At 31.8% G+C, this 16551-nt stretch overlaps 1 protein-coding gene across 1 annotated transcript; it reads left to right on the forward strand.

The window, feature by feature from the left end:
* Positions 1-9343: 9343 nt before the first annotated feature.
* On the forward strand, positions 9344-10627 carry LOC110646098 (uncharacterized). The gene has a single exon (XM_021799435.2). It carries the CDS (start codon positions 9460-9462, stop codon positions 10468-10470), a length of 1011 nt encoding a protein of 336 aa, XP_021655127.2. The 5' UTR covers positions 9344-9459; the 3' UTR covers positions 10471-10627.
* The last annotated feature ends 5924 nt before the right edge of the window (positions 10628-16551 follow it).

Genomic DNA, 16551 nt, shown 5'->3' on the forward strand with positions numbered 1-16551 from the left:
ATATATATATTTTATTAGATGGTCTGCTTATTTATTTTTAGATATATATATTATTTTTGAAATTAAATATATATCTGCAATCTGAACAACCCAGTTCAATAATAACTCTATTTCCATTCTACACCTAATAGAACTCTTGAAATATATATATACCCTAATCATCTCTTCTGCTAAACTTTGCTCTCAAAACCTGTTTGTCACCCCCTTTTTCTATCAAATACTCTCAACAGAGAATCCCTAAATTTTTCCTTCTCTATTCATTACATTCGATTCTGTTTTCAAGGTAAAAATTCTCATTCTTTATTCAATAATTGGTGAATTTGATTTTATTTTCTTTCATTGATTTGTTACAACGACCCTAGAAATTTATTTATTTTTTTTCTTTGATCATTAGTATTGAATTGGATTGATCATAATTACTGTGAGATAATATCTTTAAATTTAGATTATATATATATTGTTTTTGGAGCGCCCCTTCATATATAACAATGGGCGTCCTGTTCTATATATATAATTCCGTCAGTCGTCCGTCCCATATATATATATATATATATATATATATATATATATATAAGTTATTTTATTTTATTATTATTTAATATTTTTCTTTTATATTTTGGGTATGTAGGAGATTCAAATATTCAGTCAGTCAGTTAAAATTGTCTCTCTTCAATTGAAAATAACTATTGTCTTGGAGGTTCCAGGTGAGTGGTAATTATAGTACATGACACCGTTTTAATCCCTTTTAAAATTTCTTAGCATTAAGTTTGTTATTAAATAAAATTTTAAATCAATATTTTAACAATTATTTTATATATGATTTTCTAGAGTTTTATATTATTATTGAATTTTATTTTGATTTTGATTAAATAATTGATTTTGTCAACTATCTCTGCATTAGACCCATTAGGATTCTGGAAACAGGCCTTTAATGTATTTATATTGATTAATATTTGACTATAAAATTTACTGATGTGTTACTGAATTGATTTGAGATTGATTTGATTTGATTGAATTGATTTGAGATTGATTTGATTTTATTGACTCTCTGAAACTATTGAAATACACTATTGGAATTGCACTATCAGTTATTATTTGCTATCTGAAATTTTTTATTGATTTTGATTGATTTGTACAAATTGATTTTCTGTTTTGAATTGGTACCTGTGCCCAGTATCTGTTTCTATTATCTGGCCCCGCCGTGTGGACTATCACGATATTAGGTTGCATTGTCGAGTCATGCATCATTGCAGTTTATAGTTTGCATTAGTATCATATGCATTGATATCTGTGAAGGAGGAGGAAGGTATCTGATATCTGGTAGCGCGCTTACCATCTGACCTTTGGTGATGTGGGGTATCATCACCCTGGTGCACTGTACCATAAAATTTTTATTGAATGAATTTCTTTTATATATATATGTTTTATGAAGTTATTTTATTAATGATTTTGACAGCATGAGCATAATTCTATTAAATAGAAAATTTATTGTGAAATTAATCAAGCGTCTGCTTGTTCCTATTCCGTTGTGTGCTATAATTATCATTCACTGAGCATCTAGCTCAAATCACGTTTTCTGTCTGCATTATCCTGCTTTGCATCGGTAGAATTCAGAAATGATCCAAATATTCAGTCCATTTTCTGGAGAGGGACAACTTTGATTTGTTCTCATGGTATGCCCGAATTCATGTTTTTTCGGGCTAATAATTAGTTTAGTTTATTGAACAGTTTAAGTTTTTATTTGAAATCTGTAGAGACTCCACAGTTTACTGATGGGATATTTATGATGTTATTCAGCATTTTGTTTATTTGGATTTTGTCTATTTTTAGGATTAGTAAGTAACAATATATTCATTCAAGATACTCTGATAAGGCTTGCATGATTTAAAAATACTTAAATTATGCGCCGGTCACGGTTCAGAATTTTGGGTCGTGACAGCTTCAGCCCAGAGCGGCCCACTAGGGCTGAAGCCCTCATGGTTTTAAAACGCGTCAATAGGGGTTACGAACTGTCAACTTATAAACCCAGCATCTCTCCCGTGTTTTGCCGATGTGGGATTTGCCTAGGGTGTTACAATCCACTCCCCTTATGGGACTCAGCGTCTTCACTGAGGTTTGCCCCACCATCGCCCAAGGTTGCACACGGCGCGGCTCTGATACCACAAACAAAATGGCCCTACCACTACTAGTGATGTATTGTCTCTCTGAAGCCTCCCACCGCTTTTAAAACGCTAACAGGGGGGGGTAATCACAACTTATAAACCAAACCCTCTCCTCCTTTTTTTGTTTTTGTGGATTTGCCTAGGTGTGTGTGGGTTACTCTCCACTCTCCTTTCACTGAGGTTTGCCCCACCATCGCCCAAGGTTGCACACGGCGCGGCTCTGATACCACAAATGTAATAGCCCGGCCCACTAGTGATATTGTCCGCTCTGGGCTGAAGCCCTCACTGTTTTAAAACGCATAACTAGGGGTTACGAACTGCCAACTTATAAACCCAGCATCTCTCCCGTGTTTTGCCAATGTGGGATTTGCCTAGGGTGTTACAGTATGGCCTAGGAAAGCCACACTATCTAACCAGAACTCACATTTTGAGAACTTGGCATATAGCTTGTGTTCCCGTAAGGTCTAAAGGACCATTCTCAAATGCTGCTCATGCTCCTCTTTACTCTTTGAGTATACTAGAATGTCATTGATGAACACTATAACAAATTGATCTAAGAAAGGCTTGAAAACTCTATTCATGAGATCCATAAAAGCGGTTGGAGCATTGGTAAGACCAAAAGACATTACAAGAAATTCATAGTGTCCATACCTAGTCCTAAACGCCATCTTGAGTATGTCTTCTTTCTTGACCCTCAATTGATGATACCCAAATCGAAGATCAAGCTTGGAAAAACACTTTGCACCTTGAAGTTGGTCAAACAGGTCATCTATGTGTGGAAGAGGATACTTATTATGCACAGTCACCTTATTCAATTGCCTATAATCAATGCACATTCTCAAAGACCCATCCTTCTTCCGCACAAATAACACAGGAGCATCCCATGGAGAAACACTAGGGTGAATAAACCCCTTATCTAGTGGGTCCTATAGCTGCTCCTTTAACTCCTTAAGTTCTATGGCTGCCATACGATAAGGTGGCATAGATATGGGCTCAGTTCCAGGAACTAAGTCTATACCAAACTCTACCTCTCGCTTGAGGGTAAACCTGATAAATCTTCTAGAAACACATAAGGAAACTCCTTAACCACTACAACATTCTCCAAACCTGCACTTTCTACCTGAACGTCTCTAACATAAGCTAGATACCCCTTACACCTCTTTCGCAATAATCGGCTAACACTCATTACTGAGATAAGATTACTAGAGGCTATACTGTGATCTCCCTGAAATTGAAATTCTGCCTCCCTAGGAATTTTAAAGAGTACAACTTTATTATGATAATCCAATGAAACGTGATAAGTGGCTAACCAATTTATGCCTAAAATCACATCAAACTCAAACATATCCAAAGAAACAAGATCTGCAGCTAATTCCCTATCTCCAATGTGAACTATACATCCCCTATACACCATATCAGTGTCTATTACATTCTCCATAGGTGTTGATACATATAAATGATACTCTAAAAAATTAGGTGGTGTATTAAATCTCATGGAAAAGTATGGAGAAATAAAGGAGTGACTGGAACTAGGATCAAACGTACTCTAGCATCAATTGAGCAAATAGGAAGTGTACCTGTCACTATTGCATTAGATGCCTGAGCATCCTGCTGTGTCAAAGTAAAAACCTTGGCTTGACCTCTACCACCAGAACCTCTACCACCCTGACCACGACCACTAGAACCTTGACTTCTACCACTATACTGTGAAATTGACTGAATCTGAGAGGGAGTAGAATGTGCTACATGACCAGCACCCTGAGTTGTCCCACTAGTAGGACAGTCCTTTCTACGGTGTCCCAGCTGTCCACAACTAAAGCATGCTCCAGTGACCCAATGACAAATGCCCTTATGTAGCTTACCACAATGCTGACAAGGAGTGGAAACAAGCCCAGTGCTAATTTGACTATACCAAGCATTCCCTACATGAGTCCTCTGCTCACGTCCCTGACCAACTCTAGATTGATGTACCCTATTACCAACTGTAGACTGAGAACCCTGCTTATTACCCTGATAAGAGCCCTGATGACTCTCTCCTCTGTTAAACTGATTACCCTGACCATCTTTCTTAATCCGCTTGTGTTGCTCATGAGCCCAACGTTCATCATCATACATCTCCATCTGTCTAGCCTGATCAACCACCTCCTAATATTTAGGCAGTAGTAAAGGAGCAACACGATCAATTAGCTTATCTTGTAAGCCCTTTCAAACTTGCGAGCCTTCTTCTCCTCATTTGGAATCAAGTGTTTACCAAAGCGAGATAATTTGGTAAAATTCATCTCATACTCTGTAACTGTCATATTGCCTTGCTTCAAGGTTTCAAACTCCAAAGCCTTAGCCTCTTGAACACTAGGAGGGAGAAATCGCTCTAAGAAGAGAGAGTGAAACTCAGGCCAGAGGATAGAACTTTCGGGTCGCCCATTCTTCTTAGAGATATACCACTCACGAGCAACTCCCTTAAGCTGATTTCCTGCCAACATTGCCATCCTAGCACTACTGCAACCTATAGTGTCATAACACCTCTCCATGTCATTTAGAAAATCTAAGGGATCAGCTAATGCATCCTCTCCAGTGAACTCCTTTGATTTTAGCTTGAGAAAGTCTGTAGAGTCAAGAAATCGAGCCCTATCCTGAGCTGGTGCTGAAATAGGGCCAACCACAGGTTTCTGTTGTTGAGTTGTAAGGTACTCAGTTATAGTATTAACAGCACGATTCACTGAATGCAATCTCGCTGCCAAATATGCCATAGTAACCTGATCAGCTCTAGGTGCTTGAGCTGCAGTAGCTAATTGGAATAGTTGTACCCCAGTCTTAGCCATAGGTGTCTGTTCAGATATCTGATCAGTAGTTTGAGGTGGTACTTCCCCTGTTGGATCCAAGTTTGCACCATTAAGACCCTTGGCCCTAGCTCTCCTCTTACGTTTATCAGACGCAAGCACCTATTCATTTTAATAAACAAGCTTTAAATCTAAAAATGTGAGCCAAATTAAGATAGATGAAAAAGTACGAAGGACGCAGATATCTAAAGCAATGATAAACTGAAAAGACGTTAAGGATCTTATGCTCCGTAAGTTTACTAGACCTAAATCGGGCTCTGATACCAACTTTGTCACGACCCAAAATTCTGTGTCACGACCGGCGCATAATTTAAGTATTCTTAAATCATGCAAGCCTTATCAGAGTATCTTAAATAAATACATTGTCACTTACTAATCCCAAAAAAATAAATAAAATCCAAATAAACAAAATACCGAATAAACATCATAAATATCCCATAAGTAAACTGCGGAGTCTCTACAGATTTCAAATAAAAACTTAAACTGTTCAATGAACTAAACTAATTATTAGCTAGAGGAAATATGAATTCGGGCATACCATGAGAACAAATTAAAAATTGTCCCTCTCAAAAAACTGGATTGAATATTTGGATCAACTGCAGAATTCTACTGATCTAAAACAGATAACAGACAGAAAAAACGTAGTTTGACCTAATACTCAGTGAATGATAATTATAGCATGCAACGGAATAGGAACAGGTAGATGCTTAATTAATTTCACAATAAATTTTCTATTCAATAAAATCATACTCATGCTATCAAAATCATTAATAAAGTAATTTTATAAAACAAATATGTAAAAGAAATTAATTCAATAAAATTTTATGGTACATTACACCAGGGTGATGATACCCCACATCACCAAAGGCCAGATGGTAAGCGCGCTACTAGATATCAGATACCTTCCTCCTCCTTCACAGATATCAATGCATATGATACTAATGCAACCCATACATTACAATGATGCATGACTCAACAATACAATCTAATACCGTGATAGTCCACACGGTGAGGCCAGATAACAGATACAGATACTGAACACAGATACCAATTCAAAACAGAAAATCAATTTGCACAAATCGATCAAAATCAACAAAAAAATTTCAAATAACAAATAATAACTGATAGTACAATTCTAACAGTTTATTTTAATAATTTCAGAGAGTCAATAAGATCAAATCAATCTCGATTAAATTCAGTATAACACATCGATAAATTTTATAGTCAGATATCAATCAATATGAAGACATTAAAGGCCTGTTCCCGAAATCCTAATGACTCTAATGCAAAGATAATTGACAAAATCAATTACTTAATCAAAATCGAAATAAAATTCAATAATAAAATAAAACTCTAGAAAATCACATGTAAAATAATTATTAAAATATTGATTTAAAATTTTATTTAATAACAAATTTAATGCTAAGAAATTTTAAAAGGGATTAAAACGGTGTCATGTACTGTAATTACCACTCACCTAGAACCTCCAAAATAATAGCTAGATTCAATAAAAGAGAGACAATTTCAGCTGCCAGATTGAATAGTCGAATTTCCTACATACTCAAAATAAAGCAATTATTTGATCAACTACACTAATATGACAGAAATATATATAAAAATTTTATTTTGAAACCAAAGTTGATAATATTAATAATAATAATAACAATAATAATAAAATTAATAAAAATAGGTTAATTTAAGAAATATATAAAAATAAATTAAAGAAAAAATAAAAAAATTAATATAATAATAATAACTTTAACAACAATATATTTATATATATAATCTAAATTCAAGGTTTTTGTCACACAGTAATCATAATCAACTCAATTCAATGCCAATGGTCAAAGAAAAAAAAATAAATTTATAGAGTAGTTGTAACAATAAAATCAAATTCACCCATTATTGGACAAAAAAAGAGAATTTTTACCTTGAAAATAGAATCTAAGTGATGAATAAAGAAGGTAAAAATTTAGGGATTCTCTGCGCACATCAGATTATAAATTGTAAATATATATATATATATATATATATATATATATATATATATATATATATATATATAACAATAATTAAAAAGATGATGAAAATACCTGTTGAGATTTTTTGGTATAAAAGGAGGTGATAAATAGGTTTGAGAGTAAAATTTAGCAGAAAGAGATTATTATAGTATATATATTTCAAGAATTTCATTAGGTGTAGAATGGGATAAAAGTTATTATTGAACTAGATTGTTCAGATTACAGATATATATTTAATTTCAAAAATAATATATATATAAAAGAAATAAATAAACAGGACATCCAATAAAATATTTCTTTTTTTTTAAATTATTATTAGCTAATTAAAATAAATAGATAAATAAATAGATAAAATATTAGGTTTCCACATTTATAATCAAAGGTTTGAATATTTTACTTATTAGGCGTTTTATTTAAAAGATATCACTAAAAAAAAAAGGAATTTTTAGAGATGAATTTATGAATTAATCGTTAAATTTAAGACTATTTTATCCATCTAATATCTATTAACAACGAGCACTTATAATTTTTTTTTCATTTATTAATTATATTAATATTGAAATTATTATTAAAATATTAATATTTTTTTAATTAAAGAAAAAATTAAGTTACTTTTAGAAAATATTTTTTTTTCAAAAAAGAAAATTATTTTCAAAATGTAAAAACACTTATATATATATAATATAAATATATATACCATTAATTTAACATCATAATTAAAAAAATATTTTTAAAAAAAATAATTTTCATTAAAAATATTTTTTATATACATAAATTATTATCTGTAAAATAAATAAAGTCTAAAAATTATTTTATGGTTTATCTATCGCTAATATCTATTATCAACGAGCATTTATACTTTTTTTTCCCATTTGTTAATCATATTAATATTGAAACTATCATTAAAAATAATGCCCCCAGCGTTATCCATTAGTCCAAGTTGGTGGATTGGACCCTAGTAGTTTTTCCTTTTGTCAGGTCTTCCACTTCGATTTTCATTTTACATTTTTTTTTTCTTTCTTCCTTTTGATTTTCTTCTATCTCTTCTTCCTGATTTGTCACTTTCTTTCAAGGTAGATGTGGGGATCACTCGGATTTGTTATAAACCACAATATTCTAAACAAAACGAATAAGAAATTTCCTGTTATATAATATTTTTTAATCAATATGTACAAGAAATTTCCTTTTTTAATATGAATAATTTTACATTATTATATAATACACTAGATGTAAGCATTGAATTATATGTTTTGTTAATAATATTCTCATCATTAAAATTAAAAAAAATTTAATTCAATAATACTAAAATTATCTTTAAAAATATAAGATTTTAAATTTAAATTTTAACCAAAGATAAATAAACTTGTGATTCCTTTATTATAAGAAAATATGCATATCATCAGTAGTGTCTAAGCCTAATGCCAATATGGGAGAGACTTCAATTGATTTACTTCAAGGACAAATTTAATTAGTTTCCATTAATTGATGTATGTCCAGAGTACAATTTTTTAATAATTACTTTTTTTATATATAATTTTAATTTATATATGTAATTTTAAATAATGACAAAAATGTAAACAGAATAAAAACACAACACCGTAACGGACTGATATATTTTTCAAAATAAGAAAATAAAGTAATTTTTTTTTTAAATAAAAAAATTAAATAATAATTTTCCCTAAAAATAAAATAGCATTAAAGTAAATTAAATCTTATTGAAAACATTAAGGGAGAGAGTTAAACTTTTAAGTATTTTATGTGAGTTAACTTTTGAAGCATTTCATGTGGCATTCTCTTAGAAAGTCAATTTGTAATCTATTGTTCATATATGAAACTTCAATAAGCTATCAAATTTCTTAATGAATCAAGGCATGCAGCATAACAATTAAACTTCAAATGTTTCTTGGATCACTACAAATTAGTTTCCAATTTGGGTCACTTCAATTAGAAGCTACAAAACCAGATTTATGGGGTCAATGGTATTGCTTGGTATTCAAGTAGGATGAGCTATGCTTGATCTCTTGGTCTTGAGGTCGACTTTGCTCATGGAAAGATACCTAATTACGAAAAGTTGACCAATATGAATTCAACTTTAGGCACAATACCACAATTCTTCACTAGCCTCCTTACATGCACTTCATTTGTATTGAAATTCAAATACAAACTTCAAATACACGCCCTAATTGAAGGAAAATAAGAGGGCAATCTGTGAAGAAGACTAAAAACTCCTTAATATGCATCGAATTATCTCCTCCATGTCAAGGACATAATGGTAATATATCCGTTCTTCCCATGTTATTTTTCCCCAATACCTTCCTTAGAGGAATAAAAGTCTAAGTGGTGATAGTCTAAATAGCACGAAATTGCCAACTTATGCTTTGTATCTAAGAAAATTTAGAAATTATTTATATCAACTTTAGATTCAGAAACCCTCTCCACATGCACATGCTAGCCTTCGGTCATACCATTCTCCGATCACCTAAGAATCTAATGACCATGAAAAGTGCGAGGCCCGACAGGCAACGATTCATATTCTCCTCTTTGATCTTCATCTTCTTTCTTTGTGTGTTGGCTTCTATCAATGAAGTTCGATTTGATAGCTTATTGAAGTTTGGTAGATGTGCTTTTCAGAAATTTCCATATCAATCCTCTAATTCATCTTCTACCAATTTTCTTGCTACAAATTCTTCCTCTGACGATATTCGCATACTCATTGGCATCTTGACACTTCCAGACCAATATCAGCGCCGGCATTTTCTTCGTTTAATATACGGGACGCAATCTCCGATGGGTGCACAAGTTGACGTAAAGTTTGTGTTTTGCAATCTAACAAAGGAAGATCAAAAAGTACTTGTTGCACTAGAGATAATGCGTTACGATGATATTATCATCCTCAATTGCAAAGAGAACATGAACAAGGGTAAGACCTATACTTATTTTTCAAGCTTGCCAGAAATATTAAACGACACAGATAGGCCATACCCTCCATACCATTATGTGATGAAAGCTGATGATGATACTTATTTTAGGTTAGAAAACTTAGTGGAGTCACTAAAGCCATTGCCTAGAGAAGATTTGTACTATGGTTATGTTATTCCATGCCCTAGCATGGACCCTTTTGTGCATTATATGTCTGGGATGGGGTATATGGTTTCATGGGACATTGTGGAGTGGATTAGGGATTCTGAAGTTCCAAAGAACCATACGGAAGGGCCAGAGGACAAAGTCTTTGGAGACTGGATCAGAGAAGGGCACAAAGCAAAGAATAGATATAATGCTAAGTGGTCAATGTACAATTTTCCAGAGCCACCCACAAGGTGTACGCATGAGCTTTGGCCAGACACAATTGCAGTTCACCTTCTGAAGAATCAAGAGAAGTGGATTCAGACATTGAAGTATTTCAACGTTACTAGTAATCTTAAACCTTCTAAATTATATCATATACCTTAGGTAATTAATTCCTTGATTTTATTGTCTTTTTTCTTTTTTTATTAATTAGAGATTGAAAATCTTACAAATACATACGAGTTAATTAATTTTTGGATATTTAATTGTAATTTTCCTTTTTATTATTATTTCTGTAATATATATTGATATGGCTTCATCACGAGTAAAAAATGTAATACGATGGGGCCACAATTTAGTGACATGATCACTGTAATTCATTCATAAATATATTCAAACTATACTGTTGATTTCCTTTCTCTAATCTATTATTTACTAATTTCTTGTGGTGTGCAATTACTTTTCTTTCTATAATAGCAAAATTCTGAAATTTAAAAGCGGTTAAAATTGTTGACAGGAAAAGTAATACTAAAATTGGGCAAATTATTTAGTAAGCACCTTGACTTAAAGGTATGTAATAATGAAGTACCTAAATTTTAATTTGTCATACAAAATGCTCATCTTTAATTTAAGCAATAGAAATCTCCTATGACATATAATAGCTGATTTATAGACTATTTTATATTTTATATTTTATATCTATTAATTTAACACTTATTAAGAAAAAAATTTAAATTTATTAAAAATAATATTTTACAATTAATTTCTCTTTCCCCTGTTATCTCTCTATTCACAACCTGAGAATCTAAATTGCATAGATAAATATTTCAGTAATGATACTCTAATTTCGTAAGTGCTCGAAATCACAAGTAATATAGTAATGAAAAGACTGTTGAACCCATGAGAATTGGGTTGAAGTACCAAAAATATGAACTAATTTTTCTAATATCTAAACTCATTTCTTACTCAATTTTATTTATATTTCATATTTTTAACTTTAATTTGATACATAATAATAATTAATTTTAAAAAATAAATTATTCAGTTTTCAATTAAAATTCTTTCATTTTTCACAAATACAAGAGAAGCAGAGAATATGGTGGTTAGAGAGATGGACAGACTTGTTGAACATGTAGCCACCACTAATTGGCTTTTAATGGCAATACGTTTCTGATGGTATATTCATGATTAAATTGATGATTATTGGTTTAGGCTCATACTGATGTAGTTGATTGTTATTTAATTGGAGCAGCTATAAATGATAAAATTTAAAAAGAAATTGATAGTTATAAACCAGTTGATAAGGATGCTTGGTAAGTCTATCAGACCAAAAAAGTCAAATTATATCCAAATATTCTAATTTTGAATTATATGTTTACATCTTTAAGATTGATGTAATTAAAGTCAAAATCTTAAAATTAATTTAGAAAATTTTGAATTTTGTTCCCTTAGAGTAATAACTGATAACAAAAAAAAAAATTAAAAAATAATTTATTGTCAATGCATTTTGTTGTAGTTAACCAAATGACTTTAAGATTGTGAGATTTTGATACAATTAAATTGGGATATTGTTACGATCTCACATTACTAAGTAACAACCTTGGCAAAAGTTAATAAGTTCCTAAACACCCTTTTCTTACAAGCCGGTTTTTAAGGATAAGTTCTACTTATGTAGTCTATCCTTACGTAGTGCAACCTTAACGATTCGTGATCCCATGGAGTGGTAGCCTAAACCCATTATTTAAGGACAGGTAGTCCAATGTGTAGGGTGCTAGTCATGACCAACAAAGACATTGGTTCTTCAAACATGAGGTTTGTTATGATCCCATATTGTTAAGGAACAACTTTGGTAAGAGATTAAAAACCTAGACACCCTCCCCTTGCAAGCCGGTTCTTAAGGATAAGTTCTACCTAGGTAGCATCCTCACGTGAAGCAATCTTATAGCGACTATTGGTGCTTAACAGTTCATATCAGATATATAATCCAAAATTAAAATATTTAGATATAATTAATTAACAAAAATGTTTGGACTTTAAATGTTTAGAGATGCATAGATATTAATGTTGTTGCAAATGTCTTTTGCATAATAACTTACGATTATTATTTTTCTCATTCATGTTTATAATTAATGTCTGAGTTTGTTTGTGAACCACAAACAAATGCACGTTTACTGTTATTATAAAAAGTGTGTAGAATAGATAACAAGTGTCTAAGTTAGTTTGTATCATATGTTTGATTATAACAATTTTTAAACTCATAAGTTGAACTTAAAAGCTAAAAATGATAAGTTGGGGAAATCAGCTTTTCATTTTTGTGTTTATAAGCTTTATACTTATAAATTAATTTGATCAAATATTTTATCATATTATCCTTATTTAATTTTAAAATTTTACCACATGGTTCATTTAATATCTTTTTTAGTAATTTTAATAATAAATATATTTAAAGGCTATTTTTTTTAGTGAGCAAATCAATTGTTTTATCAGTCACTTATAAGCACTTTATTTAAACATGTAACTGTTTAAAATTTTATAAATTTAAATTAACTTATAAGCACTAGTTATTTATAAGAGATGCAAAAGTTAAGCCAAATAGCCTCTAAGTAATATGCTCGAGATGAGGAAGCTTTCTATTTCATCTAGAGTCTATACTAACTCCAAATTGCTATCAAGGTCCATTGGTTGATTGCCTATTTTACAATACAAGAGATATGCAATTTAAATCTTAATATCTTATTTTGAAATTCATTTCACTTCCCCTTGCTTGAGTCAAAATCCAAATTGAAAATAAAATATTAATAATTTTGGATTTTATTTGAAAGGAAAAAAAAAGTAACTGGGTGTGTTCTCATTTGGTCCAAGGCCTTCTGTTAGTTGCCGATTCAGTACATCGATCACCAAGCATTGTGGGGAGATATGAACATTTTTGTATAAGGTCACAATGATTCAATTGCACATACATGTAATTTCTCAATTACCATTTCACCACAAACACTACAAACTAGCAAGTGATGAGGGCTATCTTAACACTTGCATGAATTCAGTAATCATAAATGATGAACGCAATGCACTATCAACACCATTAGCTCTTTTGTATCAATTGCTCAAGAGACTTATCTTTGGAGATGAAAGTATTAGCCACACATACTTTAGTATGTAAAAATTCTTGTATTACTAATATTTATTCTTTCCTCTTCTCTACTACTATTAGAATAGAAAAGACCATCACTTTAATTAGAAGATAGCAGAAGATTTAAGATTTGGTAATACAATTAATATAACTCTTTTGCCAGCAATCAGAGTTAAGATTACTAAGAATCTCAGTATCCAAAAATTGTGAGCTTGTTGAGACGCAAATTTGTATATTTGTTGTTTCTTTCATTGTATCAGAACTGTAACTCCATCTGGTCCATTGCAGTAGAATCATATCAATTTTCTAGTGCCACAAAATTGATATTCAGCCACAGTAGAAAATCAGTCAATTTGCCTTAGTTCTTGGTCGATCCTTGCTAAGCAAACTCTTTTTTCTTTCCTTGCAACCCCTTCCAATAGGACCAATGTTCAATCACCTACATGTAAAACTCAAGTTCAACGGCCTATCTATAGAAGTAAATAGGCATTGACCAAGTGAATCAGATTGTATTAGCTTGCACATGGACTCAACAACATCATCATAAGGCTTGATGGTGAGAGTTCTACCTTCTCAAATGGTGAAGTAAGTTTTTCATCAACAATAAAGCATGATTCAATAGCATATCAACTGTCCACCTCTCGTAGTGTGGTATCATGAAACACATCCTTAAGAAATCTTTCCCTTTCTTTGACATGCTTTCTGGTATTTTAGGTGATCTACTTTCAAAAACCAAGCGAACTAATATATCTTCTACATCCAATTCCTGCCATGGTAGCTTTCCTATGATCATCTCAACAACAATACAACCCAGAGACCAAATATCTAAAGCTGGTGATATCTCAGCAAGTTTTACAGATTCAAGAGACATGGACAAGAGAGTTCCACATAAAGTGTACTAGTAAAAGACTTTCTTTGAGTCATCTTCATCACGCTCCTTTGTCAAGACAAAATCCACAATCTTAAACTGACTTAAATATTGTTGATTAGAAGAGAAAACAAGGATCTTAGAAGGCTTAAGATCACAATGAACATATCCATTATTGTGTATGCATGATAACTCATCTGAGTGTATCACCTCACATCACATTCAAGTATTTTTCCTCCATATTTATTAATCAAGTTTGCAAGATTACCACCAAGAGCATACTCCAGTAGTAAGTTATAAATTGTCATACCATTCTCATGACTCAAACAGTCCCAATAGCATCGAATAACTTCTTCAGAATAAAAAAGACTAAGCAGAATCCTCAATTCTTTATGCAGAGAGGGAATATATTATCAAGGCAGACTTCAAAGTAACTGGTGGCGAAATAATGTTCGTCGTTATGGCCAAGAAGACAGAGCCGTAGGATCCTTTCCCAAAGCACTTCCCACGAACCTAGTCCACAGCAAGTGAATACAGGTTCTATTGGATGAGTGAGAATAATACAGTAAAATTCTTAGATAGGCCAATAAAATATATATTAGGATTTAGTATATATAATCCTTTTTCTTGTAGGATTTACTTTTAATTTCTTTAAGGAAAGGAAGATAAATACATTAAAGGCTCTTGTGTGCATGTAATTATATTTTTAAAGTTTTATTATTTTATTCAATTAAAATAAAAAAGATATGCCCACAGCAATATTAAATAATAAAAAAATAAAATTTATTTATTTTTTTAAATTAATAAAAGTAAAATTTATTAAAAATAATAAATAATAGTTTGATTTCGGGCTTTCAAGATCCTATCAGCAACATTATATTAAGGGTGGATCTACTTCTATCCTCCTAGCATTTTAGACATTCATAGAAGTTTGATCTTGAATAATGAAATTCAATAATAATTAAATTTCGACAGGTTGTTTCTTCTTATTGTAGGGAACATTTTATGGCATGAGAGTTATGTTGCTTGGATTTTGTACAGGTGTAAAAAATGATTACATATAGACTTATTATCTTTCTAAACAACGATACGGATCTAAATTTGGACACACGTGTTCAGATACATTATATAGACTAAAAGAGTTTTGAGTAATTTATCCAAAAAGGACCAACCTTGTAATATGCAACTATTGGATTTCAAAATATTTTTTTAATATTTTTTATCGATTATTTAATTTAAAATTATGTTCTCTTTTTAGTTTTTTTTTTCTATCCTTTAATTCAATATGCTTATTTTTTCTTTAATTTTTCTTTCCCACCATTCTTTAAGTAAATGAAAGAACAAATACTAAACTTGCCGACGAATTCGTACAGGCGTTTTTCTAAACTGCCCTTAGATAGTGGGCATTTGATTGAACATCATTCTTTTTTGTTATGATCCATTGCAAGAAAAATTGTGTCCTACATCGAAAGTATGGGATTTCAATGTGGGGTATACATGGACTTGGCCTCTCCAACCTCAATAGCTAGCTTTTGGGGTGTGGTTCTCCTAAGTTTATATCAATTAGTATCAGAGTCTGCCCCATCTTAAGAGACTTGACACTCGGAGTGGTAGCTCCTGGAGTGATGGCCTAGGCCCTTGTGTAAGGATAGGAGATCCAATGTGTAACGTGCTAGCTATGACCAACATGATCATGACCAACATAGCCATAAACAATGAGGACGTTGGTTCTCCAAGTGTGGAGTATTATTATAATCTCACATCACTATATTATTACAATCTCACATCGCTAAAGAACAAACTTGTTGAGAGGCTAGTTTTTAGGGGTAAGTTTTACCTAGGTGGCCTATTCCTCGCATGGTTCAACCTCAGCAACTCGTGGTACACAACAGTTCATATCACAGTGGCCATGCTCCTTACTATTACTGGTGCTCGAAGTGGCGGTGCTCCTCCGAAAGAGTAATAAGGTTGGAAAAGATCATGCCGCCATACTGATAAAAAGGATCAATGGAGCTAATCTTGATGTAATTGGCGTGGTAATTGTCCAAAGCTTTCTGCACCTATTTCTTCACATAATCGATTGATAGCATCGACTTTACATAGTTGGGCACTTCTTTCACTTTCAACCCCTTTATCTCATTGTAAAACTTCCTCAACGCCATTTCCTATGGAATTTTTAGATAAAATTAGGAGTTTTTGAAATTGATGAAATAGATTTGCAAACCCTAACCCCAAATATATAAATTAG

The sequence above is a fragment of the Hevea brasiliensis genome, chromosome 17 (assembly GCF_030052815.1).
Source record: "Hevea brasiliensis isolate MT/VB/25A 57/8 chromosome 17, ASM3005281v1, whole genome shotgun sequence".
In the NCBI taxonomy this organism is placed as follows: domain Eukaryota; kingdom Viridiplantae; phylum Streptophyta; class Magnoliopsida; order Malpighiales; family Euphorbiaceae; genus Hevea; species Hevea brasiliensis.

What these genes read in the sequence shown, in the direction of transcription:
- LOC110646098 (XM_021799435.2), top strand. Translation starts at nt 9,460, where the DNA reads ATGCACATGCTAGCCTTCGGTCATACCATTCTCCGATCACCTAAGAAT.